The sequence below is a fragment of the Lethenteron reissneri genome, chromosome 27 (assembly GCF_015708825.2).
Source record: "Lethenteron reissneri isolate LAM-NWPU_2019-01 chromosome 27, ASM1570882v1, whole genome shotgun sequence".
NCBI classification, from domain to species: Eukaryota; Metazoa; Chordata; class Hyperoartia; order Petromyzontiformes; family Petromyzontidae; genus Lethenteron; species Lethenteron reissneri.
Genome location: NC_083805.1, coordinates 9,058,076 through 9,084,617, shown reverse-complemented (window position 1 = coordinate 9,084,617; position 26,542 = coordinate 9,058,076). Strand labels below are relative to the sequence as shown.

At 47.9% G+C, this 26,542-nt stretch overlaps 1 protein-coding gene across 8 annotated transcripts in view; it reads left to right on the top strand.

Annotated features, from left to right (window-relative positions):
• Positions 1 to 26,542, top strand: part of LOC133348511 (acetyl-CoA carboxylase-like) — a 103,944-nt gene that overhangs the window by 27,509 nt on the left and 49,893 nt on the right. For 6 of the 8 annotated variants that reach the window (XM_061561355.1, XM_061561353.1, XM_061561354.1 and 3 more), the window contains 19 exons: positions 149 to 275; positions 689 to 827; positions 2,013 to 2,122; positions 4,082 to 4,163; positions 5,948 to 6,046; positions 7,505 to 7,617; positions 13,300 to 13,410; positions 13,880 to 14,089; positions 14,839 to 15,009; positions 15,267 to 15,428; positions 15,959 to 16,122; positions 18,290 to 18,440; positions 19,765 to 19,868; positions 20,851 to 20,932; positions 21,481 to 21,626; positions 22,740 to 22,890; positions 23,519 to 23,653; positions 24,690 to 24,836; positions 25,931 to 26,119. In XM_061561355.1, coding sequence (XP_061417339.1) covers positions 149 to 275; positions 689 to 827; positions 2,013 to 2,122; positions 4,082 to 4,163; positions 5,948 to 6,046; positions 7,505 to 7,617; positions 13,300 to 13,410; positions 13,880 to 14,089; positions 14,839 to 15,009; positions 15,267 to 15,428; positions 15,959 to 16,122; positions 18,290 to 18,440; positions 19,765 to 19,868; positions 20,851 to 20,932; positions 21,481 to 21,626; positions 22,740 to 22,890; positions 23,519 to 23,653; positions 24,690 to 24,836; positions 25,931 to 26,119 — 2,593 coding nt within the window. Of the gene's footprint in view, positions 1 to 148; positions 276 to 315; positions 436 to 688; positions 828 to 890; positions 976 to 2,012; positions 2,123 to 4,081; positions 4,164 to 5,947; positions 6,047 to 7,504; positions 7,618 to 13,299; positions 13,411 to 13,879; positions 14,090 to 14,838; positions 15,010 to 15,266; positions 15,429 to 15,958; positions 16,123 to 18,289; positions 18,441 to 19,764; positions 19,869 to 20,850; positions 20,933 to 21,480; positions 21,627 to 22,739; positions 22,891 to 23,518; positions 23,654 to 24,689; positions 24,837 to 25,930; positions 26,120 to 26,542 lie in introns of those variants that run through there. The other 2 variants (XM_061561358.1, XM_061561359.1) reach the window with 2 other exon arrangements.

Sequence of the window (26,542 nt, the reverse complement as noted above, 5' to 3'; positions counted from 1 at the left end):
GTCGGACTCTGGCATCGCATTCCCGTGTCGGAGGGCATTGGCGTTTGAAGCCTTTCATCCAGCAGTGGATTGATCATGGCCGAAGATGCTTGCATGCAGAAATGAGATCGTAACTAAAGGCTTGACAGATTTCCTCGCATTGTTTCAGGCCAAGCATGTCGGGTTCCAATCTGGTGAGGATCGGACGCAGAGCCATGGATCAGCAACGCGACTTCACGGTGGCCTCACCCGCCGAGTTCGTCACTCGGTTCGGGGGAAACCGCGTCGTCGAGAAGGCACGTGACTCGGCGGAGCCTACGCAGAATTTCTGGTAGACTCTGTTCATCCCCTGTCAACTGCGTCATTCTATTCTGTCATCGTCAAGATCGTCACATTCCCACAAACTGAGCCGACTGCTGTACAGCCCAACAGAGCGCGAGGCTGCCGGTTTACGAGGTCGTGAAATCGATTCCTTGCCAAGGCGTACTTGGCCAATGTTCTCTTTTTTATAACCAAGAAGAGCACCGCTTATTGGGGAGTCAGTAGCTCCCGTATTGTAAAAAAACTAATTTGTGCCATAGGCACCTGGAATGTCCACCACTGTTGCAGATTCCCCATGCTTAGGTGAGCTCCGCCAAGCGCTCACTCCTTGACTCTTCTTCGCTCACTGTCTGTCTGTCCACGTCTCGCCGAATACATCTCTGTGCAGGTTCTCATCGCCAACAACGGCATCGCAGCGGTGAAATGCATGCGCTCGATTCGCCGCTGGGCCTACGAGATGTTCCGCAATGAGCGCGCCATCCGCTTCGTCGTCATGGTTACGCCCGAGGACCTCAAGGCCAACGCAGGTGGGTGGAATTTGATGGGGCAGATAAACCGACCACAGATGTTGGCCGTTTGTGTGTGTTTTGAGCCGTTTGTAATGGGTTTCCAAATCACTTTTTTTTCGAATATGGTGTTGTTGTTTAATTGAACGAAGGTTAACTGTAAATCTACGTACGTGTAAAATTATTTTGTGGGCTTCCTAATGCCATGTGGGTTGTGTCGATTACTTGACCATACTTCATGGTGGTTAGTCTAGGTTGCTGCATAGGGGGGGACCGAGATCAGTTCAGATGTTATCCACCACTGATGTTAGCCATGGCCAGGAATGAAACCACTAGTTTACTGAATACTATGAATGTATTTTTTGTACGCTTTTTATGGACGTTTATTGTTGCAAGATTAGCGTCGGGAAGTCTAAAGTTTACAGTACCTGTAAAAGAATAAGACTCGATGGCAAGCCCACCGTTGTTTGACCTGGTATCAGATATCTTGGCCTTGGCACTCGCAACAGACCTCAGGACTTTGAGCTGGAGTAACCTCCGATGTATTTTTAGGCATCACTGTCACTTGAATAGGGCAGTGTATTCCACAGCACTTCAGTTCTGCTTCTAACACGATGTTCAATATACAATGCCGGTAGAGTGTAAAATAAAATAGAATTGTATTGCTGTTTGATTACTGTTTTTATCAGACCCGGTTTCAATTCACTGTTTTTTCCAGGCACATCAGCATTATGTTAAAATATTAATAATCCATCTAGGATATCTTTCAGAGCAATGCATCACACCGTGTGTCTAAGAACGCCATGGAAGTGAAATTCGCATGAAATGTCTTCTAATTTACTTTTTTTTGCCACGCTAGTGGGTGCAACTTTCCCATACACAAACGATATATTCAAATTCACAGAGCAGTAATTGAGCCGAATTAGGTGTGCAGTCTTTGGTGACTGAGCTGAAACCATCACCTCACGACATGAGAGACAGGTGGCTGTAACTTGGATTCCACCCCTAGGATCTGCATAGCGCCGGCTCAGTGTTGTCATCCTGGAGCAACCTTGTCTCTTGTTAAAATCCTCAACATTTTCACGTTGGGCACAACGTGCGGATTTGTCAGCGCATATCAGTGTTTGTGTGTTTATACGATTGCTTGGGAGTCTGCATCACCTCATGAGCTGCGGCGGCCATTTAGGTTTTTTTGCCACTTCGCAGAATACATTAAGATGGCCGACCAGTACGTGCCTGTGCCGGGCGGTTCAAACAACAACAACTACGCCAACGTGGAGCTTATCCTGGACATCGCGCGCCGCATCCCTGTGCAGGTGCCGCCGTCTTGTGACGATCGTCCGTGCCAGGGGCGTCGCTGTCGAGTAGTGTGTACAAGCCGTGCAGATGCACCCGGGGCCTACTGGCTGTAACCGCCTAGGCCAGAGGGGTAGGGTAGGCGGACAGAGGTGCCGTTTAATCCCTTGCACCAACTTTCCCAAACCTTTCGATTTAAAGCTTTCGTGACTGCAGGGATTCATCTTCTTGGTTCTTTCGGTAAAGTCACGTAGAAGGGAAATAATAAAATAATACAAATAAAACATAATAAAATACAATTCTCACGACGTTTCGGCCACAACGCAAGCAGCCGTCCTCAGGTGAAGAACAGGTCTGTCGGAAAGACAGCGTTGTGGCTGAAACGTCGTGAGAATTGTATTTTATTATGTTTTATTTTTATTATTGTATTATTTCCCTTCTACGTGACTTTACCGAAAGAACCAAGAAGATGACTTCCCAAACCTTTTGAGTCGGGGTTATTTGCCCATACCTCACTACGCTGGGTCGTGCGATGTGGTGTAGGCAAGGAACATAGATGTAGCAGTATAGGAGTACAGTACAATATTTGTTTTTTTACTGGACTCCCCTCTGCTGACCAAATTTGCCACAGTATTAGCCCATGAGCAACCTGGCCACGTGTCTCTACCCAGCCACTTGCAGGTCACGTCCATCACTGGCCTGACCACATTCGGAGCTTATTTTGTTTTACGTACAACTTGACGAGCAACCAAAGGGTTACTTATATGCCACCATGGTTAAATATGCCCCCCCCCCCCCCCCCCGCTGAATGTTTAGGCAATCTGTCCTGCTTGGTTGATTAGTGTGTTGAAATAAGAATTGTTTTTTCCCTTTCTGGCACTAAAACAGGTGTTAAGATGTTAAAATACCAAACAGAAACCTTTTGCAAGGAATCGTACCTGGACGCCCACTGGGAGTTTTGCAACATTCTCTTGTGTGATCCCACCAATCCTCGCCTCCACAGTGCTGCATTACAGGCGTGCGCCACCACCGCCCAGCTAAATATAGTCGTGAAATGTAGGCAAGGTTATGGAAGTTCATTTGGCAGAAACAAACGCACAAGCAATGTTTTTTGTGTATTTATGTAAAAAAAACATTTCCATATGTAAACATGTGAAAGTACAGTATTTATTTGTTTCCTCTGTTACGAGGCTTTATATATATATCCTGCTATTCGCATCATGTCACGAGATGAGGAGGAAATTCCCGTTTGAAACACTTTCGGCGAGAGCATTGCATCGCTGTGCTGTAGAGAAACGGCACTGGGACGGCATCTTAGAACTCTTCTTGGTTCTTTCGGTAAAGTCACGTGACTTTACCGAAAGAACCAAGAAGATGAATCCCTGCAGTCACGAAAGCTTTAAATCGATATCTTAGAACTCCTTATGAAATCTCTTAAACAGGCCTCTTCATCCACACCGCGGGGCACATGATTTGTTTGCTGTGAAATGAGTGTTGGGTCACATGTCAAGTGAACCGATATGTTTTAATTCTCAAGAATTGACGTTTAGCCAAGTCAAGTGAAAAACTGAACGTAGCACGGTGGGGGGGGTTATATGTAGTTGATTTGTTTGCGGTGGCCGGGCTGAGACTATCGACTCTTACTTCTGAGAACTCAGTCTAATCACGGGCGGTTAAAAGCATGGTTATAAGCCGGCTCAATGTATTCTGACCTCTGAGCCACCCCGGACACGTTCCAGTAGAATTGTTCCTCAAGGCACACAGCACGGATTATATGATGCACTCCTCTCTCTGCTGGTAATTAAAGCAGAGAGGCTAGAGGTGCGTCTTATAGTCTGGTAGGTGTTTGTTTCTAACCAGATTCAGACAACTCTAGTTTTGGAGTGTGTCTTACTTTCCCGTAGCGTCTTACAATACAGAGAATACGGTGAAACTGTAGTTGTTGTTGTTTACTTAAGCGATGACGTTTTTTTTCCCAGGCGGTGTGGGCTGGATGGGGCCACGCCTCGGAGAACTGTAAACTTCCAGAGCTCTTGAACAAACATGGCATTGCATTTTTGGGTAAGTGGGAGACCCTCCTTCAACATACCTGCATTGAAACCTTAGTTGTGGCAAGTTTTTAAAAATATTTATTTTTTGTGCTTCAAACAAGAAGCTAAGGATGTAACGAATCGAAACATCAATATAATATTTATTCTTATGCTCATGATAATTAATCAAATCATGCTGGAAAGGACTGATTCTTTTCAAGTTGTCTGCATTGCATTCACGTGATCTCTGCTATGACGAGAGGCTGCTATACCCATCACAATGTTAAAATATAGATTCTTGAATTGATATTTAATCATGAACCATGACAATTCATTAGATTTCTGGGGTTGATTGTTACAAACAATCCTGTAAGAAGTGCTGCCATATGAAATAGAGAAACAATAAAAACGTGTTGACAAAGGGAATAAAAAAGAGTTGTACTTTCATTTTAGAATATGCGTAAAGTTTGTAGTCATTTAACAAGGGATCTGATTTATCCCTGGCTTGTTATTGAGTCCCCTACTTGAGCTCGTAATTAATGGTCGTGGTGATAATTAATTATGCCCGTTAGAAACAGCGCTCTTGAGTGACAGTGGAAATAGGTGTACGTGAAGTGAAGCTGGCCGGTCGTGCCACTCCCCCCCCACCCCCCGTTTTAGGTAAATTATTGGTTTACCAGGTGAGACCTCAAGACCAACATATTTTCAATTTCAAGAGTAACCTAAGCATAAAATGGCATGTCAACAGCATTAGGTGGGGGGTGGGGGGGGACAAAGGTCACCTTTGTGTGTATGCCTGGCTCAGTGAGCCAGTCATTATCTATTGTGTGCAGGCTGTGTAATGGGTGCTTGCTTAGTGTGCGCTCATCCCAACAATGTATCCTGGTTTTAAGGGGGCTGTGTGTGTGTGTGTTTATTCTCTCTAGAGTGTGTGTGTCACTAAATATATAATAGCTTCGCATGGAATTTGGCGTTTGCATGTCATGGCTGGTATGTAAAGACGGCTCGGTTAATTGATTAAAATTTCGGGGTTTGTGAGAAAAAGCATTAATATCGAACTGTGGGTGTAAGCCTTGATCGTTTTTCCATTTCATTGGTATTCTATGCAAATGTTGCATATAGGCTGATTGAAGCAATGAGATGGAACAAACATGACTGCGTATAATAGACCGTATCCGAGAAGACAAAAGTAGTCGATTCTAGAATTACATTTTGACACCGAATTGTGAAATTGCATCAGACTGTGGTCGGCGTGAAACATTACACACTTAGAGGGAATGTCAAAATGTCCTGTGCATACCTGTCTATGTAAATGTGCGTGTGTGACCTCGTGTGCCATGCCAGCCTTAATTGGTGCTCGTAAACAGCAATTCCCCCAACAGGTCTGTTCAAGGGTATATGGGTTTTGACTTTGTCATCGTGGATATATGCTTGTGTGATGGGAGGGGGGAGCGGTAGCGTAGCGGTTAGCGTGCTGCGCTACGAACCTGGCGACCCGAGTTCGATTCCCGCTCACGGCCAACACCAGTGACGATTATCTGAACCGGTCCTGGGCCTCCCCTAGGTCGACTCGGCCTCAAATGAGTACCTGGTGCGGTGTGTAAACATCGCCACTAGGGAGAGACAGGCGGTCGGGCGTGGTGCTGGCCACCCACCCCCTCGTGTACCGTTGTGGCCTTCATAGGTGCTCGCTAACAGCACATGCCCCTACAGTCTGTTAAGGCTTTACGGGGGATCTTTGTGTGTGTAAACCCTATGTCTGCATATAGCTGTATGTGTGTGTGTGTGCTCATTTGTGTATCTGTGTGTGTGCAGGGCCTCCCAGCTCAGCAATGTGGGCTCTGGGAGACAAGGTGGCGTCGTCAATCGTGGCCCAGACTGCTGGAATTCCGACCCTGCCTTGGACTGGCAGTGGTTAGTGACCAGAGGAAACACCCCACCATACTTTCATTGTCTGCACTGTGTGCAGTAATATGTACATAGAAAACTGCAGTTAATTTGAGGCCTTTTTTCCATAATCGGAGCACGAGACCAAATCAGCCGGAATGTGCCCGGTCTCGTCAGAGTTGACAGTCTGGATGGTGCATGGATGGCCTTGTATATAACAGGTGGTGTAGGCTACTGTTTGGCTTATACATAGGATGACATAGCCAGTTAAAATTCAAACAATGAAATCAAATAAAAATAATAATACATTGAAAATAATAAACGCAAAAAACCCACGACGTTTCCATCGCAACACAAGCGGTCTTCATCAGGCTTTTATTATTTTGAATATATTATTTTTATTTCATTTGATTATTTGAATTAAAATTTTATCTTATGATATTTTCTTTTCATATTTTTATTTTGTGTTTTCTATTCACGTGACTTTACCGAAAGAACCAAGAATATGAATTTCTGCAGTCACGAAAGTTTTAAGTCTAAATCTAGCCAGTTAATTAAACATAACAAGGTTTATTATACTGTCATAGGGAAGAAAATTTGATCTTGATGTTTCAGCTGTCTGGCCTTATTCAGGAAATATCTGGCCATGGATTGACACAGAGCTGCACATTATTCGTTTTGCACAATATCGCCGTTACTTGTTGGTTCCGGTGACTCTTGCGAAGGAGAGCGGTTGTCTCATTGGCGATTTTTGCACACAGCGTTGTAATACGGTGTTACATTTTTTCTGGAAGATTTGCTGGTTTATCCAGGATGTTTCTGTTGCGCGTCGTCGCTTTAAGATGTTCTCTGTTCATATGTTGTTTGTTGCGGTTGCACCCGACTCAAGAGCCGCATTGCTCACAGGGCTACACCTAATAAATAAAACTTGAATCTTGTGAAGTAAAGTCAATCAAATAAACACCCACAAGTATTCAGGGGGGCCGGGGTGGTGGTGTGCTAAACGCTTGTAGAAAGAACATCGTTCTAGATTTGAAGCTTTCGTGACTGCAAGTATTCATATTCTTAGGTTTTTTCGGTGAAGTCACGTAGGTAAAAAATTAAAATTAATAAAAGTAAAATAAAAATATTTTATTTTTATTTTACTTTTATTAATTTAAATGTTTTACCTACGTTCTTTATTCCTAGGGTTTTTTTCGGTATAGTCACGTTGGTAAAAAATTTAAATTAATAAAATGTAAAAACATATATTTAATTTTATTTTTATTTTACTTTTATTAAATTACAATTTTTACATACGTGACTTTACCGAAAAATAAAAATATTTTATTTTATTTTTATTTAACTTTTATTAATTTAAAATTTTTACCTATGTGACTTTACCGAAAAAACCCTAAGAATAAAGAACATCGTGTTTATCTCGACTCTCGCCCGCGTTCCGACCGTTGATTTGCTTGACCCTGCTCCACTGGGGTGGTCACGCAGGACTCACCGTGGACTCGCCCGTGGTGGAGGAGGGGCAGGGGCCCCGGGTGCTCAGCGTCCCGCGGGACGTGTTTGACAAGGGCTGCGTGCGGGACCTCGAGGAAGCCCTGCAGGTGAGTTAAACTAAACTAAATTTCGATTTAAAGCTTTCGTGACTGCAGGGATTCATCTTCTTGGTTCTTTCGGTAAAGTCACGTAGAAGGGAAGTAATAAAATAATAAATAATAAAACATAATAAAATAATTCTCACGACGTTTCGGCCACAACGCAAGCAGCCGTCCTCAGGTGAAGACCAGGTCTGCTTGCGTCGTGGCCGAAACGTAGTGAGAATGATTTTATTATGTTTTATTATTTATTATTTTATTACTTCCCTTCTACGTTACTTTACCGAAAGAACCAAGAAGATAAACTAAACTAGTTCAAACTATGATAATTGTTTTTTTACCCTTCTATCTGGCAACAAAACTGACACCTTTTTTTTTACAAGGAGTCATGTTTACATAGACCACAATACCTGCAGTCATAATGCAAACAAAAAACATAACTCTGATAATGTGCACTGTCCTTGAAGTTGATTGGTCCACACCCGAGTCAGCTTTCCTTAGAGCCTAGTCTCACATGGGTTCAAACTAAACTAGTTTAACACGTAGGCTTTCGCGACCAGTATTATTCATAATAAGGTTTTTGGGTTTGATCGCGTTATTTATGAATGTGTCGCAACCCTCCACCACCCAACACGGCCAGTCAGTAAATAATGTGTCACGTTGACAAAAGACATAGTTAATTAATTTAGCCCATCGGTGTGTTGATGAGTGGATCCACAACATTTACAATTTGAGTAGTACGACGTTTTGCGAGTAATTACATCCAGCATCTTCGGCGATTTGCCAGAATAGTGAAGCCATCCACCTGCTTCAGGTCTTAAATAGTGCATGATGACGTCATCATTGTTGAACCCCATCAGGATTCGAGATCAGAGGCGGAGGTGGGGGTGTATGCAATTATGTAATAGATCAGCAATCAGCCACTTAGTATGTGACTCACCTGTAAGGAATTGCAATATGTGTTGTGTATTATTTAATAATACACTTCCAGGCTACGCTGAGTCTATAGCTATCACAGCGATTGAAATGATTTGAATTCTTCTCAATTTCAATTGGCCAGTAATAATTAGTTCTGCATAACACTTCAACGTTATCAAAATAAATTGAATGTCCTTGTTGGCAAGCATGCTCTGCCACTGCTGACAGCTGTGTTTGGGATAATTTAATGTTCCTTTGGTGTTCTGGACAGACAGGACGTAACATTAGAACAAATAAATGATTTAGATGGAAGGGGCATGCAAGGGATGAGGAATGGCTGACCTTGATAGAGGGTGGTAAGTAGGGGTTAGGAAAGGGTAGGTGAGTGAAGATTTGGATGCTCAGGGGAAGAGAATGGGCAATGAAGAAGAGGTCATCTTGGGTTCGTGCACATCGATGGATCCTTGTTGATTAATTCTCTTTGATAAGCTTCTACCAGGGGTTGGGGAACCATGTCCTTGCTCGGGGTTTAATTTAATCGGACTCGAATACCTTTGGCCGGACGCACATCAACGCACACCTGAGTCGCTTCTCTCCCTGCCTGCTACTCCTGCGGTGACAGCAGTCACTGAGCACGACAAATCTTCAAAACCGAAGTGGTTGCCAGGTCGATTTTTAAAATTCAAATATTTCACCTGGATAATCCCTGAAAATCAAACAGCTAGTTTGTAAAGGCGTCCAGGGTGCAGTTGACGGGGACATCGTACCCGATTAGTACGGCCAAGATGCTTGAAGTGACAGGTAAATATCCATTGCAAAGTGGTAGGTGTCATGCGGCTGCAGGCCATTGGAAGTGAAGTCGGGGGTTTGATATGGCCCCGTGAGAGGGTGCTTGCGGGTTGTGCTCCTCAGTTTGTCCGAATTTATGTAAGTGTTTGCTCATAGTACTCACTTTAACAATTTTGCCACCATCTAATACACAGAGATGACTAATGTAAATATTAGTGGTATTCGAAAATGGCTAGAGAGCTTAAGTTGGGCACAAATATAGTCGCGTCTATGCTAGTGATTAGACACCACAGTTAACCAAATATTTAGAATTTGGCTCTTTGTACATTACGGCCAGGAGGTTGTCTGGTTCTTTTTCTAGAGTAGGGTGAGTGCATGGTTCTACATTTTTCAAAATATTGGACTAATCACTTAACAAAACAGTCCTCATCTGTGAACAGAGTAATTTGGCTCCCTTGGAGTGTGGCACTGAAGTGAAAAAGTGGGCAAAACTCTATCTGTTTACCAGTCATATCAAATTCATTGTCAACATGTTTTTGTTTTTACTGGATGATATACTTCACTCAACAACATGCTCGGACACTTTATCACGTGACAAATACTTCCTTAGCTGTCATGTTTTTAGTTTTTCTTGCAGGGATTTACCATGCTTACTTGTTGCTGGATTATATTTGATATCTGCTTACCTATTTTTTCATCCCCCACATTATCTACAATTATGAGGTTGATAGCAAACAGATGTCCCTGAGCCCTAGTTGTGATGTGAGAACATTCTAATCTCTAACACGTGTGGTTTTCCAAATAATTGGGATTTAAAATGTCTCGCGTTGCACAACACAAGATTATGAATTGCCAGTTGCATAATAAGCCACACTAACACCCCTCTACGAGCATGGATGCCGTAGCCACATCAGAACCTCCCCATCGCCATCCTAGCACCTGACAATCCTAACAGACCCCTAAAATAAAAAAAGTCTGGTGGCTGGATGGTAGCATACATGATTTTCCATGCTAGAAATGTTCTAATAATTATTTATGATTCAGGGTTGCTGTAAAGCTGTCTATCTGCTTGAGGCAAGGAGTCAATGTTGCTCTCCTAATTATGTGCTATTTAAGTAATGGGTAATGATAATGTTGTGTTTTTACTAGAGACTTGCTGTATAGACGACTGGGCAAAGGGTTTGCTAAAACCCAGCACAAAAATCCATGTCATTAATTATATGGGGCTCTTAGACCACTGTGATAGGTAGGGAAACCAGGTGAGGAAGGTCTGGCCCCAGGGTGTACTAGTCCTGAACTGTGTTTACATTTCATGAATTATTTATAAATAAGATGATGTCATCTCACGTGGCCTCATCTCATTACTTGTGACATAATCACATTTAGAATACATGGGACTGAGAACATTAACTCGTGATACTTGGCATTGAAATTAGCCTTAGAAAAAGATGTCATTTATTCCGCTTCGGTATTGACCTCGTGACATCACTAAACATCGCAAGGTTGGCCCGGGTAATAGCCACGGCAGCTCCCTTAGGAAAAGCAGCCACGTGGCCCAGTTAATGTGAGCCCTGCGGCCCAGGTCGGTGTTCACTTTGGCCCGGTTAGGACACTATGGGAAGCCGGACCAAGCCAACTTGTGTAGTTCGTGACCCAGGCTGGCTTGCTTCCCAGTGACTTTGGGAACACACCATACGTTTTCCTTGAACGCGAGTTACCTTTTGTGTTGTGGTGGCATTGTGTACCACTACGGTGGCACTAGCTGTGCCGTGCTTTGTCCCGCAGCTGCCACCCGTGAAGTGATGAGTCTGAGCAATAATGTGTTCTTGTCTGCTCACATCTGCACAAGTTAACATGCATGGTGATTAAGTAGTACAGGGACTCCGCTACTTGCGAACGAGTTAGAATCCAGTGGTCTGATCGTTAGTCGATTTGTTTGTAAGTTCAACTTTACTCCTGTTGATTCCAAACATGTTGTATGGTGTGTACACTAAACAAGGGGATAGGCTTTAAAAGTTAAATAATCTTCTGTAGATGCCACTGGTTCAAAATGTTCTGCAGATGAGTTGCCACCACCACCACCATCTAAGTAGAAGAGTCCCTATACATATATGCATACAAGCACATCTTACCGACTAAGGTAAATTCAAATGAATTCCCAGAAAGTGTAAATGTGACACAGTTTGAAATGTGGTCTGCCAAAATGAATGGGCAAAAATTGTTAACTTTTTAAAGTATTTGAACGTAGACTTATATAAGTTGGCATCTGGAGGTTTCCAAGTTGGCTGAAACCGAATGTTAAATCACATTTTGGACAAAATACATGATCCCATTCAAATATTGGACCCTCAATTTTTAGGCCTGAAAAAAATGCCATCTGTAAGTTTTGAAGGGTACCAATTCTGAATATGAAATTACATTTTGATAACTAACATTTTTAGTTAGTATTTTTCGAGCCTGACACCGAAGCTGATTAAAAAGTGGTTAATTGTATTCTATACAGCTCTCTGATGTATTTTGGGCCTCTAACAAGGTACAATGTCAAAAACCTACACAATAGTATCACATGATTATACAGCAGAGGTAGATAACAGGTTTTGATAATTAAATGTAAAAAAAACTGGTTCTCAGATGTAAAATTATGTACACACCAATACAGCGTTATTGTCTAATGCTCACAAAATATGCGTCTAAATCTGCATTTCCATGAAAAGTCTTTGTTTGCGAGTTAAAATGTTCCGCCATGTTGATCACTGGTTTGTGAATGAGTGTTAGCTTCGCCGCGCTTGTTGTGACCCAGCTTTAGTTTCCACTTGTGCTTTCCTTTTTCCAGTGACACCAATAGGACACCGTCTCTATAAATAGTGTTGTTTATGGCATTATCGTGCGCTGTCGTTGTGAGTTGTGGGTAATAAAATAATGAACAGATGAACAGACAAGGGTCTATTTTACCGCCACCAGAAATATTTGATGGTCTGTTGGTAAGAAATCAGTAGTTCTCGAAGCTATTGTTGGCATTACCAAACACTGAGCCGGCACTGCTGACAATACTGGGTTTCAAAAGTGAAATTCAGCCGACTGTGATGAATTATTTTGGGCTCTCAAGTTCAGTGAGTTGTTGGCCTCAGCCCCAGCCACCAATGCCTGTACCACAAAAGTCCCATGTTACATTTTGGTTTGCATTTCATTTGGCTAGATTAGAATTTCTGAGATTAAAAAATATCAGATTGATTGGCACTCAACAATCACTCTTGGCAGAACACATATGAGGTGTGCCACGATTGTGGATGACGAGGCATTGACGCTTGCATTTCAGGTCTGAACAATGTCTATTTGAATACCATGCGCGAACGGTACTCAAGTAGCAGGGTGGTGGGTGGTAGAGTGTCGCCCCCTAGTGACGATAAGGGGTCTTAATTCTAGATTTGAAGCTTTCGTGACTGCAAGGATTCATATTCTTAGGTTTTTTTCGGTAAAGTCACGTAAAAAAAGTAAAATAAAATTAAAATCACGACGTTTCGGAGGCAACACAAGCTTCCGTCTTCAGGTGGAACCGTCACAGCACGCTTGCTGCATCAAGTAAGAGGTGGAACCGTCACAGCACTCTTACTTGATGCAGCTGTCGTGCTGTGACGGTTCCACCTGAAGACGGAAGCTTGTGTTGCCTCCGAAACGTCGTGATTTTCATTTAATTTTATTTAACTTTCATTAATTTTATTTTTTATTTTTTACCTACGTGACTTTACCGAAAAAACCTAAGAAGATAAGGGGTCTGTTCAAGCGATCTCAGAAGCGGTTCTCTGATATCAACTTGCGCGGACCGTCCCCTAACACGGGCTCGCGCACTGCCCTGTGGGAGTCCTGAACAGCATGATGCCCATAGCTCAGTCTGGATGAAATTGAGGAAAAAGACAGAAAATGTCTTGGCATAGGATGCCGATTGAGCCCCGTGTTGTGCTGTTGGATGCTGCTCTTCTGGGACAGTCAGCTGAGAAGATTGGCTACCCGGTCATGATCAAGGCATCCGAGGGCGGCGGAGGAAAGGGCATTCGCAAGGCCGGCAGCCAGGATGACTTCCCTCTCCTCTACCGCCAGGTGCGTTTCGACCTCCTGCAACCTGCGCTCATTCGTTGATCATCATCTTCAGCCATGACCTACTTCCTGTTGGACGAAGGCCTCCCCAAGCTGTGGCCAACTCTCACGGATTTCCGATGTAACAATTCACCTTATTCACCTAATTCACCTAACCTGTGCACAAGATGATTTCATTGCTCCGTCTCCCCGGTAGTTGTCCTCTCGGGTTTGTTCTCTCCATTGGCTGCCAATCTCTCGTATGTCGCGGCCACCGGCCATCAACCCTTCCAGCGACGTTGTTCTGCCCAGGCCCCTCCTGTTTTTCTTCACCGTCATCCTCGCACGTTTCCACACTGCGACGGTCCACCGAGCTCCCGCGCGCGAGCAGAACTCGTCGCTCCGTCTCGGCAAACCGCTGCACCACGAACAACACGCACGGCTCGCTGATGCGATGGGCACATGTTGTAAGCAAGCCGTTTTCCGCGCTCAGGTGCAGGCGGAGGTGCCGGGCTCGCCGATCTTCGTGATGGCGCTGGCAGACCACACGCGCCACCTCGAGGTGCAGATCCTCGCCGACGCCTACGGCAACGCCATTTCGCTGTTCGGCCGCGACTGCTCGATTCAGCGGCGTCACCAGAAGATCGTGGAGGAGGCGCCCGTCACTGTGGCTCCGCCGTGCATCCTGGAGGTCATGGAGCAGGTCAGCTCGGCTCTTGCTCGCGCTTTCCCAATGAGCTTGAAAGTGTTCGTGCATCGGCTCTCTGCCCGCCTGGGTGCCTGTGTCTCTCTGTACGTGACACCCAATGATGACTCTTGTGAACGTAGTACCAATATGACCGAAACTTAAGATTGACGTGACGTTTCTCTTAGGGCCTTACCCCGATGGGACACTGGTCAAATTGATGGCATGGTTGCTCTAAAATTGGAGACACAAACCAGAACAAAAACGACTATTAAAAAATTCCTCAGATTTATTTCACCCAGACTGCTTTCAGAGTGCTGATTTAATACTTTCGAAGATAAACGCATCGTGCTGAGTGTTGCATAATTCAAGCATATTCATGATTTTGTTGAATTATTTCATGGTTCAGGTGCATTGTGGGATGAAGAGTGAGGGCCAAAGGGCAGGGATTAGATAACTCGTGCATTTCCCTGTGACGTTACGGCTAATGAACATCGTCTGCGTAGAGGCACTTGCCTCTGGGTAGAGGCTCCAAATCCCCCATTTTCGATGCCTTCACGGCAAAGCGGCGTTTAATTAACACTCGTCAATGTCGAACGGATTTGGAGCGGTGGCACAGCCGTTGCGCAGGAGCTCGGTGGATGATCCAGACCGTTGAGCGACGGCTTCGGGGGGAGGCCTTCACGCAGCAGTGGTTAGGTCGTGGCCGCTGGTGTCGTCCCCGGCGCTGAGTGGGGGTTGCGTGTGGTGCCCGTGTCGGCGAGCAGTGCGCAGTGAAGCTGGCCAAGATGGTGGGCTACGTGAGTGCCGGCACAGTGGAGTACCTCTACGGCCAGGACGGCAGCTTCCACTTCCTGGAGTTAAACCCTCGCCTCCAGGTGGAGCACCCGTGCACCGAGATGGTGGCCGACGTCAACTTGCCGGCCGCTCAGCTGCAGGTGAGCCTGCCCTCTGACCTTTGACCAGAGGCGGCCGAACGGCTGCGACCGTTGACTGAGGGGCGGGTGTCCTAGCGTTGCATACCACGTGGGTCAGTCGTCTACGCGCTGGTGTCGCTGCAGACCACGTGACTCAGTAGTCTTATTTCTTTAGGACTGCATTGTTTTTAGTCTGTTATCCTGCTATAAGTCCAAGGGGTCGTTTCGGCACGGCGCAGGTTGTACTGCAAAGCCTGCGTTTGTCCCACCACTCGCAGATCGCCATGGGCATTCCACTTCACCGCATCAAGGACATCCGCCTGTTGTATGGAGAGGCCCCGTGGGGGGACTGCCCCCTCGACTTCAACAACCCCAACAGCGGGCCCAGCCCCCGCGGGCACGTCATCGCCGCCCGCATCACCTGCGAGAACCCGGAAGAGGTTGGCCCCGTCCCCCGCCACTCCCCCCCCACCCCTGCCACTCCCCCCCGCCCCCCCGCCACTCCCCCCTCCCCCCCACCACTCCCCCCTGCCCCCCCCCCGCCACTCCCCCCTCCCCCCCGCCACCCCGCCACTCCCCCCCGCCACTCCCCCCTCCCCCCCGCCACTCCCCCCCGCCACTCCCCCCGATTGTCTGTTGCTGGCGAGGGGGGTGTGGGGGGGGGTTGCCGGGGTCACGAGAACTCTCGTAAAGATGATCTAAACCTTACACTGTGAAGTTTTGTTGTTGCTATTCGGCACGAATCCTCTGCTGCGGGTGGCGTGCGACACGTAGGCACGTGAATGCACCGACCCATCCATTTAAATGGATTACTTTGCTAATGATACAAGGCCTGCGGCACCGAGCTCGGTGCACAAACTTGACCCAGCGTGATTCCCGCTGTCCTGCCAGTGGAAATGTTGCACGGGTGCGGGAGTTATTATTGTTCGTCTTCTGTTCATGCCGCTGCCGCTGCTGCTGCTGGTTTTAGGGCTTCAAGCCAAGTGCCGGGACGGTGCAGGAGCTGAACTTCCGCAGCAGCAAGAACGTGTGGGGCTACTTCAGCGTGGCGGCGTCGGGCGGCCTGCACGAGTTCGCCGACTCGCAGTTCGGCCACTGCTTCTCGTGGGGCGAGAACCGCGAGGAGGCCGTCTCGTGAGTCTGTTGCCACACGCGCGAGTGCCCACGGACGGGGGCTCTTGGTGGCGTCGCCGGGAATTTTATTGCGTCCGCCTCAGGGGGGGGGGGGGGGGGCCGATCGGGAGAACGAGCAGACGTGCATCGTTAGCGCTCGTGCGCACATCAGTTCGCGTCAATTAGCAAATTGGTAGCTGGACGGGAGCCTGCCTGCTGCCCGTGCGGGTGCCGGGGTTCGTTGGGTCAGTGCGAGTTGGCGATTGTGGGGGAGCGTTGACATTGGTTGGAGCATGGCGCGTAGTACGGCTTTGGATTTGGCTGCAATGCCGCTGCACTGGACAGAACGTAGCCCCGCAGGTGGCCGTGAGAAACTATTTATTGGGTAGTGGGCGCTGATCCATGCACTGTTTAGGCTCAGTCGTGCATATTAAATGCCTGTACGAATGTTATTTTATTGAAAACGTTTCAGTAACAACTTATGGAGGGATTGTAGATTTAAGCTGATTACAGTGGGGATGCATGCCCATGGGTAGATGTATGACGTAGAGATTTGTGAAACCTCAATATGCACTAGGTTGGCCAGCTTATGGTAAATTCAAGTGTCAAGTTTATTTTGTTTAACCAGATCAGAACTCAAAAGGGACCAGCATAGTCTAATTTGAAAGAATGACCTTAGTCACGTGTTGCATCTACAGTCCTGCTCAAGCTGAGCTGGAGCTGATACGTGACCACCACTCTTCACCCACCCACCCATTCACTCGCTCACGTTTCAACAAACATACGTTTAAATCCTTCTATGCAAAGCTATAAGTGTTAGCCCTTCATATGTGGTTACTAGCTTTACTACCCGGCATCGCCCGAGACTTGGATTCTTGTCTTTTATTAACACACGGCCTACGCGGTGGGTGGATGGGTATGCGTGACGTCAGCAGGCACACTGCGTGACGCTGCCGCATGCGGGTGACATCATAGATGTGACGTCACCGCTCACTTGCCGTGCAAAATATGATATCTATTATTGCGCCCCCCCCCCCAAAATACGAAAGTCTATTTTTATACGTTTTGCATTGTGTACAGTCTGGAAGCTACCCACATGCCAAATTTCAAGTTTGTTGCATGTCGGGAAGTATGCTAAACATTTCGAACAGACACATAGTAACAAATTTCCCTTTTACATTTATAGATCATCTCCTGGTGTGCCAGTTTCCTTCCACATACCATCATCATCATCCACCATTATTTATCCACTGCTGGATGAAGGCCTCTAACACATTGCAACATTTTCCTCCTGAAAAAAACAGAGCCTTAAAACCTGGGTGAGGCTTTCTTGGATGACCAGAGGGCATTCCTGTATAAGTAAAAGAGTACAACCGTGAACCGTGGAGGGAAGGGTTAAAGCCTGCGGAACACGAGGTCATCCAGCCCACTCTCTGAGTCGTTTGCCTGTCGAATTATGCTGACCAAAGGCGTCACTAAGCAAGTAGGGAGGGAGGTATGTGGAGGTCGTCTCTATCGCTTCACGGAGAACGAGCTTTGTTAATTATTGTTGACACAAAGTCGCGTTTGGGTTGGCAGGGGTTGTGCAGAGGGGAAGGCTGCAGTGTTGGTGGGGTGTGTAGATCTCGATTAGAATCTTTTTTTTATAATTGTAACTCAACGAGAGCCCAATGCAAAGCACCGGTCACAGTGCGGGGGGTGGGTGAGGGGACGGTGGGGGGGGGGGAACAGAAACTCCGCGAGAAAAAATCCGAGACTGGCGCGCGAGGGACTTAACGAAGGGGCAGGAGGGGAAATTGGGGCTGAAAGTTAATATGGTGGAGGGAAGGATGAGGGGAAAGATAACGAACATGATGGTGGGTAAAGACAGGCAGGGGAAGGGTGGTGGAAATGGGGGGGGGGGATCTCTCTTGTGACAATTGTCTCGATGAGGCTGCTGATTCCACTAATGCTGTTCATTTAAATGTTTTTTTATAAATCAGCCCTTGATGAAGTTGGCCACCACTGTTTAAGCTGTTACTGTGTACATTCAATTAATTGATGGATTTTCTTTTTACAACCTTGACTTTCGGCTGAAAACCTGGATTCAAACGTAGCATCTCAGCAGAGTGAGGCACCGAGCCCAACCCCGTTGTGCATCTTTACGACGTTGGCGTCTCCCTCTCTGCCCGGTCGCCCCCCCGCGTAGGAACATGGTGATGGCTCTTAAGGAGCTCTCGATCCGTGGAGACTTCCGCACAACGGTGGAGTACCTCATCCGTGTGCTGGAGACGGAGAGCTTCCAGCAGAACTCCATCGACACGGGATGGCTCGACAAGCTCATATCGGAGAAAGTGCAGGTAAGGCCTCTCTCTCGTGGCACGCACACCTCTCCATTCGTGGCCAACGACAGGGCTTCATCAAGGCACTGCCCAATGAAGGCCTCAACCCCACGCCTCGTCAGTCACGGGGGTTTGTTTGACCATCCTTCTTCACCACGCTGGTCAGCGTGGCTCGGTTGAAGGGGATGCCTACCACCGGTTATGCAGCCATGATAGGACACAACACGGTGAAACTGGTGAGGTCATTATATGTTGAGTTGGCTAATTGCAATTTGCAAGAGTAGGGCATCGTCTGCTGGCTTCAGTGTCCAAATTTACCAAATTTGAAAGATTACCCGCAAATTACTCAATTTGAATTGCACGTAGAAATCATCGCTCCCTCCTGCGGAAACTTGGCAAAACCCTCCTGTAAATAGTCATGAGGTTCGGTGAAGCTTTCGTGGGTGAACGAGCGTAATGATAAAATTGTGACGGTGACGTGGCTCTCATGATTTGGTTCCGCAGGTCCTTAAATACATTTCTGTATCAGTAACATTGCATGTACTTTTTGAATGGTCAATTCTTGTTCACAATTCCCCAATTGATTTCCTTCCTGTGACAGCAAAGACAACACAGATCGTTATCTACAAATGTTTCGATGGAACATATGCAAATGTTATTCCAATCCTAACAAATGACAGCTATCATATATGGTGGGAATTATTCAGCTGTGGGTTTGAGCCAATGATGCAGTGTTATTGGCATGGGCTCTGATGCAAGGGATGACATGGAGCTCCCTGGCCCGCCTGCCACTCTATTGATAGCTGAGTGGCTGGGCCCCTGTGCCCTGTGACCTGTGGGCCCAAGTTAAGTTGCACCTCCTGCACACTCGATCTCGCCCCACAGCATGCCCCGCGATGTCCCATATTTCAAGCCATCCACTCAGCAGTGTGTGCGGCCTGCGCGTCTCACCGTGTGTGCCTCGCATGCCGTGGATCTCGCGTGTGATGCGTGTGCCACGCGTGACGTGTGTGGTGATGCGTGCGGCGTGGAGAGCTGTAGTGTAGCGGTTAGAGCGCTGCACAACGAACCCGTTGACCCGAGTTAGATTGCTGCTCATGGCCAACACAAGTGACGATTATATCTGAACTGGTCCTGGGCCTCCCCTTGGTCGACGAAGCCTGAAATATGAGCACCTGGTGCGGTGTGTAAACATCGCCACTAGGGAGACAAAGGCAGGTGGGCATGGTGCTGGCCACCTACCCCCTCTTGTGCAAGGCTTGCCTTCATAGGTGCTCACTTACAGCACTTGCCCCAAAAGTCTGCTCAGGCGTTATGGGGGATTTTTGTCTTTGGCGTGAAGGCCGAGCGCCCTGACACCATGCTGGGCGTTGCGTGCGGAGCTCTGCACGTGGCTGAGGCGGCGTTCATGACGTCCACGTCCGACTTCCTGCACGCGCTCGAGAGGTGAGGCTATACCGCATTTCTGGAAGGCTCAACCAGGGCACATGGCGAGCCGACAGCCTCTTTCTCATATAGCCCCGCCTACTTTTGCATAGTCACGCCCAGTCGAACACTAGCCCCGCCCCACCCACTGCTCAGGTAGCCCCACCCACTGCTCAGGTAGCCCCACCCACTGCTCAGGTAGCTCCACCAACTGCTCAGGTAGCCCCACCCACTGCTCAGGTAGCTCCACCCACTGCTCAGGTTGCCCCACCCACTGCTCAGGTAGCTCCACCCACTGAGTCAACATTGGGGGGGAGCAGATCTTCCAGGGGGTCTGGGGGTCCCAGCCCAGAAAAAAAAAATCTAAATTTGAAAACTCATTTCCTGCCATTTCCTGCCTAAAAGACTAAAAAATTCACCAACACATGGGATGGACTTTTTATTTATTTTTTACAATAAAGTCTAGTAGTGTATTGTATTACATTGCTCTGTATTAACTTTTTATCATTTATTGCCTCATTGCATGTAATGTATGATATTAGGGATTAATAAAGTACAACCATGACCACAATCATATAAACATAAATCTATACCTTGATTTATATGAAGACAAGTCCAGATATTGTGGCCAAGGTTGAGCAAATTGTTGTTTTTATTTACATAGCAAAGCAATTATTATTTTAAAATATTTTTTATAGCAGTATATTGGGGGGGACATTTTGAGCATATTTGAATATTGGGGGGGATGTGTCTCCCCCAATATATATTATAATTACGGCCTTGGTACTCTGTGAGCGTATGCTAATTCCTGCTGACGAGCGATGGGTTTATTACATCGCAGGAGCGACAGCGGCGGTGGTGATGGCGGCGGCTTGGGGAGGCCTCCGCGTAGCAGTGGATTGAGCATGCTTGATGATGACGAGCGATGAGGGGGGCTTATCGTGAGACGTAGTGTCCCAGGTACTGTGAGCCTGACGAGTGATGAGCGCCGCGTGCTATGCAGGGGACAGGTGCTGCCGGCGCACACCTTCTCCAACACGATCCCCGTGGAGCTCATTTACGACGGGGTCAAGTACGCGCTGCAGGTGAGGAGCAAGGCCTCACCCTCCCCCTCTACCCCCCCCCCCACCCACCCACCCACCCACCCACACTCCTCCCACCCTTTGATTCGTTGTTTTATCTGAAACAAGTGTTACACAGATCCCGGTTGTTTTTAAATCCTTTATATTAAGTTCGCTTGCTTGCTTGCTTACGACCGTGCAAATCTTTCGGTCGTTTTTTAACCCACTTTCCGAGATCCAATCGAGCTGACATTTTCCACACAGACTCGTTGTGCTTGACAATTAATGTTCGTGAAAAATTTTTCCCAAAATGTTACACTTTTTAGGACAAAAATATTATATTTAATTACCAATTGCTTAATGCTGGCATGCAATCATCTGACCCATAGGTGGCAGCCATCTCAAGCCAGAAGACGAGAGGACTCTAGCCGCCACGCATATAAAGGATTTATAGTGAAAAACTTTGTTTTTACGGGTTATACTTGTTAAATGGCGGCGTTTACAAAAATAGAAACAGGACGGTTGGCGGATTCGCCGATTCAATGATTGCGGGTCTGAAATTGCGTCTGCAGGTCTCCCGGCAGTCCCCCACGACGTACGTGATCATCATGAACGGCTCGTCCGTCGAGGTGGACGCCCACCGGCTGAGCGACGGCGGCCTCCTCCTGTCCTACGCGGGCAGCAGCCACACCACCTACATGAAGGAGGAGATCGGCAGGTCCGTCTCGAGTGACTATTCAAGCGATCCATCGATCGATGTTTGTTTGTTGCGCGGGAAAGTCCCAGTGTCGCCGCTTACCCCTTGCTCGGCTGTAAGGGAGATCCGCGGTGCCATTTGGCACGGAGCCACAGCATCAAAGTAATTCGTGCGGAAGAGCAGGCAGTAACAGAGCAGAGCGTGTCAGGGGTGCAGGCAGTTTGAGGCTACCCATTGCGAATAATTTGTTTGGTCGAAGCGTTTTGATAAATCAGCACTTCGCTAAGTGGGCAGCCGCTACTTAAGCTGCCACTGTAGATTTTATTTATGCCCTGATTGTGACCCCTACTTTGAAAGCTTTACGGACTAATTTGAAGTAACACTTTGTTATATTTTTCCCATTCAAGTTCAATGCCACCGATGCATTTGTTTAATTATGAGTACGTTTTAATTTAATTTAAAATAAAAATACACGGAAATGAATGTCTACTAAAAAAAAAAATCCTTCCCATTGTGCCGTTGGCAAGATGTAGTGAGACGATGAGTCCATCGGAACTTCTGTTGACGAGCAGCAAAAATTTGCCTTGTGATGCTCCAGCCATTGGAAAGTGATGGCACAACATAACAGAGGTGACACCGCAGCTAAGAATAGACGTCGCCGGCATGTGCTCATGTTTGCGCGTGTGTGCACGCATGTGTTTGCGTCGGTGCTCACTAACAACACTTGTCCCAACAGTCTGTTAAGGCTGTACACGGGTTCTATGTCTTTGTTTGTGTTTGTGCAGCAAGGAGCGGTGGCGTAACGCTTCGCGCTCTGTGCTATATACCGGCGATTCTTGCTCACAGCAAGCACCAGTGAGGATAATCTGAACTGGTCCTGGGCCTCCCCGTGTTTGACTCGACCTCAAATAATTAACTGGTGTCGTGCGTAAACATCGCTGCGAGGGAGACAAAGGCGGCCAGACTTGGTGCTGGCCACACCACCGCTTCTTGTGCCGTGCCGTCCTTCATAAATGCTCGCGAACAGCACTTGCCCCGGCGGTCTGTTACGGCTTCATGGGGGGGGGGGGGGATCTTTGTCTTTGTGTGCGTGTGAAACTTTTCCTGACCTGGAACACGTGGACGCGACGACAGATACCGCGTGACCATCGGGAACAAGACGTGCGTGTTTGAGAAGGAGAACGACCTGTCCGTGCTAAGGGCGCCCTCCGCTGGCAAGCTCATGCACTACTTGCTGGAGGACGGGGGCCATGCCGTCGCTGGGCAGTGCTATGCCGAGATGGAGGTGTGTGTGCGTGTGTTGGCGGGGAGCAGCGGTATAGTGGTTAGCACACTGCGCGTACGTACGAACCTGGCTCACCCGAGTTCGATTCCCACTCATGGCCACTAACACCAGTGACGATAATGATCTGTTCTGGTCCTGTGCGTCACCTAGGTCTATTCGGTCTCGAATTAGTGCTTGGTGCGCTGTGTATTTATCGCCACTGAGGATGCTAAGGCGGTCGGGCATGGTGCTGGCCACCCACCCCCTTGTGTGCCATGCCGGCCTTCATAGGTGCTTGCTTACAGCACTTGCCCAAAATGTTTGTTAAAGCACGCTATGCTACGAACCCTCCGACCAGAGTTGGGTTCCCACTCACGACTAATAACAGTGGCGAATATTTGAACCGGTCCTGGGCCTCGCCTAGGTCGACTCAACCTTAAATAAGTACCTGGTGCGCTGTGTAAACATTGGCTTTGGGGGGACAAAAGCGACCAGGCGTGGTGTTGGCCACCCACTCCCTCGTGAGCCTTGCCGGCTTTCCACGGGGCTCGCTAACAACACTTGCCCCAACAGTCTGCTAACGGCTCTACGGGGTGGGGGGGTGGTGGTGCTGTGGGGGAATCTGCGTCTCTGTGTGTGCCGTGGGCAGGTGATGAAGATGGTGATGACGCTGACGGTGCCCCAGGGCGGCTGCGTGCACCATGTGAAGCGCCCGGGCACTGTGCTCGAGGTCGGCTGTGTGGTGGCCCGGCTGCAGCTCGACAATCCCTCCAGCGTCCCCCAGGTGTCCCGACATCGCACAACAACACCGACAACACAGACAACAGCGACGATGCCCGTGTGCAGGCCGGTGCAGCGAGAACACTTTGCGCCAGACGGGGACAGCTGCTACTGGGGAGGGGAGGGGGTGGTCTCGACCTTGGCCATAGACGGCCGTGGGTCAATAGAATAGTTGAGATGACATGCGATGTAAAGCGTTTTGAGTTGTTGAGGCATTTAAGCGACCTGTCAATGCCAGTACAATATTCGTAATCGGTGGCAGTTTGGAGGTGACCTGGGTGGTTTACGCGTCAGAGCACCGAGTTGCCGCTGCTGAGATCCTGGGTGTGGATCTGGGGTTCACCAACCCGAGGCCACATTCAGGGGTCCGTCATAGTTATGGAACGATGGATTGATTTGTTGATTTGAATGTTATGTGTAATAGTTTTTTATTGTCATGTAACATTTTGGCTCATGAACTAAATAAATCTGTACACTGATCAAGGCCAAATGAATCGGGAAGAGAACAAGAAAAAGCATGTCCCTAAATTGTGAGAATTCATTGCGTTTGCTGGGAGGTCCTCGTGTGATGGGAGCCAAGGCTGCCGAGGCAGCAAGGACCGACAAGGCCTGGAAGGATGACGTGAGCAGCTCGGCATTGTGCTGAAACTGGTTACCTCCGTTTCATTCCCGGTGACGGTTAACTTGAGCGGCGAGTGATATTTGAACCAGTCCTGGACAACCCTGCCAAGGTCAGCTCGAACCTTACATAAGCGATGTGGTGTATGAATATTAGCAGTGGGGAGACAAAAGTGGGTTGGATATGGTACTGGCCACACAGCCATAATGGGCGATTGCTCGCAGCCCTTGCCCCGGACAGTCTGTATCAGACAAGGGGTCAGTTATAATTACAATTGCAGAAGCGTTGTTAGCTGCAATTACAATTGTACAATTTTGCCATTTTAAATGACGCAATTATAATTATATCTGACCGTGGATCTGGGGTGTGTGTGTGGCTCTTTGGTGAAATGTTTTGTTTTCTGTGCGTGTGCCCCTCTCAGGCCGAGCTGTGCGTGAGCCTTCTCCCGCAACAGCAGTCGCTGCCCCTGAGAGGAGGCAAGCAGCACCAGGTTTACCACACCGTCCTGGAGAACCTCCTCAACGTCATGCACGGCTACTGCCTCCCCGAGCCATTCTTCAGCTCCAAGGTTTGTTCGTTTGTCAGGGTGGCATCAGTTCTACCTCGCCTGGCATGCGGGAGGTCGTGGGTTCCATTCCGACCCTGACACCTGCGTGCTTGGAGTTTGCATGTTCTCCCCGTGGTCGCGTGGATTTTTTTCCGGGTCCTCTGGTTTTTCTCTCCACAATGGCTGCTGTAAATTTCCACGCGATAAGCCACATCGTTGAGCTATCATTTGTGGCCCCATCGCTTCTGAAAAAGAGCTAATAGCTCGGTGGACCTGGTAAAAAAAAAATAGTTTTTCGATTTAAAGCTTTCGTGACTGCAGGAATTCATCTTCTTGGTTCTTTCGGTAAAATAATAAAAAAATAAAATAATTCTCACGACGTTTCGGCCACAACGCAAGCAGCCGTCCTCAGGTGTTGTGGCCGAAACGTCGTGAGAATAATTTTATTACGTTTTATTTTTATTCTTTTATTATTTCCCTTCTACGTGACTTTATCGAAAGAACCAAGAAGAAAAATAGTTTTGTTTGTTCATCAACTTATACCATGATTCAATGTTGTCGTGGGATTGGTTGTTTTCTCTTTGCCAATCCGTGGTTGGATCGGAGAACAAAATTGCCAGCTCGAAAAATCGTTTTGACTGTTAGGAACAGTTCGTGGGCTCGGGCAGGACACGTTGCTCAGGGCGGCAGGGGGCCATGGCCGGTGGTCGAAACTATTGACGGGTTGGCAGCCATTTTTAGACCGTATGATACAATATACACATTTCCACAATGTGGGTATTGATAACAGAGGTTTTTTGGGTTCGATCGCGTAAATATAAATGTGTCGTTATAACCCGCCACCACCCGACACGGCCAGTTAGTAAGGTTTGTCACGTAAACAACACGTCCAATTTGTTACTAGTAAACCCACAAAATTTTACAATTCGAGTACGACGTTTCGCCAGTAAATCCATTGTAATTTGTATGCATACTTTCACCCCCTCCCCGGCCTTTGCACCCGATTTACTCACAAGTGACGACACCACTGCAATTGTAAATGTTGTGGGTTTACTCTCCACCACGCCGGTGTGCCGTCCTGGTGTTGACGCGCGTGTGTGCTCGCGCGCGAACAGGTGAAGGGCTGGGTGGAGGTGCTGATGATGACCCTGAGGGACCCTTCCCTGCCACTGCTGGAGCTCCAGGAGCTCATGACGAGCATCTCGGGCCGCATCCCCTCGCCGGTGGAGAACGCCATCCGCAGGGAGATGGCGCAGTACGCCAGCAACATCACCTCGGTGCTCTGCCAGTTCCCCAGCCAGCAGGTGCCGCATCGACGCTCACTTTGTTCAGTTTTCCGGGGCGGAACGGGGGGGGGGTGGATGGGGGGGGGTCAATGGGGGGTGAACAGGGTGGGGGGTGAACGGGGTGGGGGGCAGGCGGTGGATGGGGGTGGATGTGGTGAGGTGGGGGGCGGGGGGGGCGGGGCGTGTGGGGGTGGATGGGAGGGGTGGGCGGAGGGTGGGGGTGAACGGGGTGGGGAGGGGCGGGGGGTGGATGGGGTGGATGGAGGGGGTAGGGGGTGGATGGGGTTGGGGTGGAGCAATCGTCGGTGCCGCTGTTCGATTTCTTCTCGAACGTGGTTGCTTTTGCTCTGATTTTGATTTGCTTAATTGTTGTACTCCACTTAGTTTTTACGTTGCAAATCTGGTGACGCAGGTCGCCCTTTGCAAACGAGACTACATCTT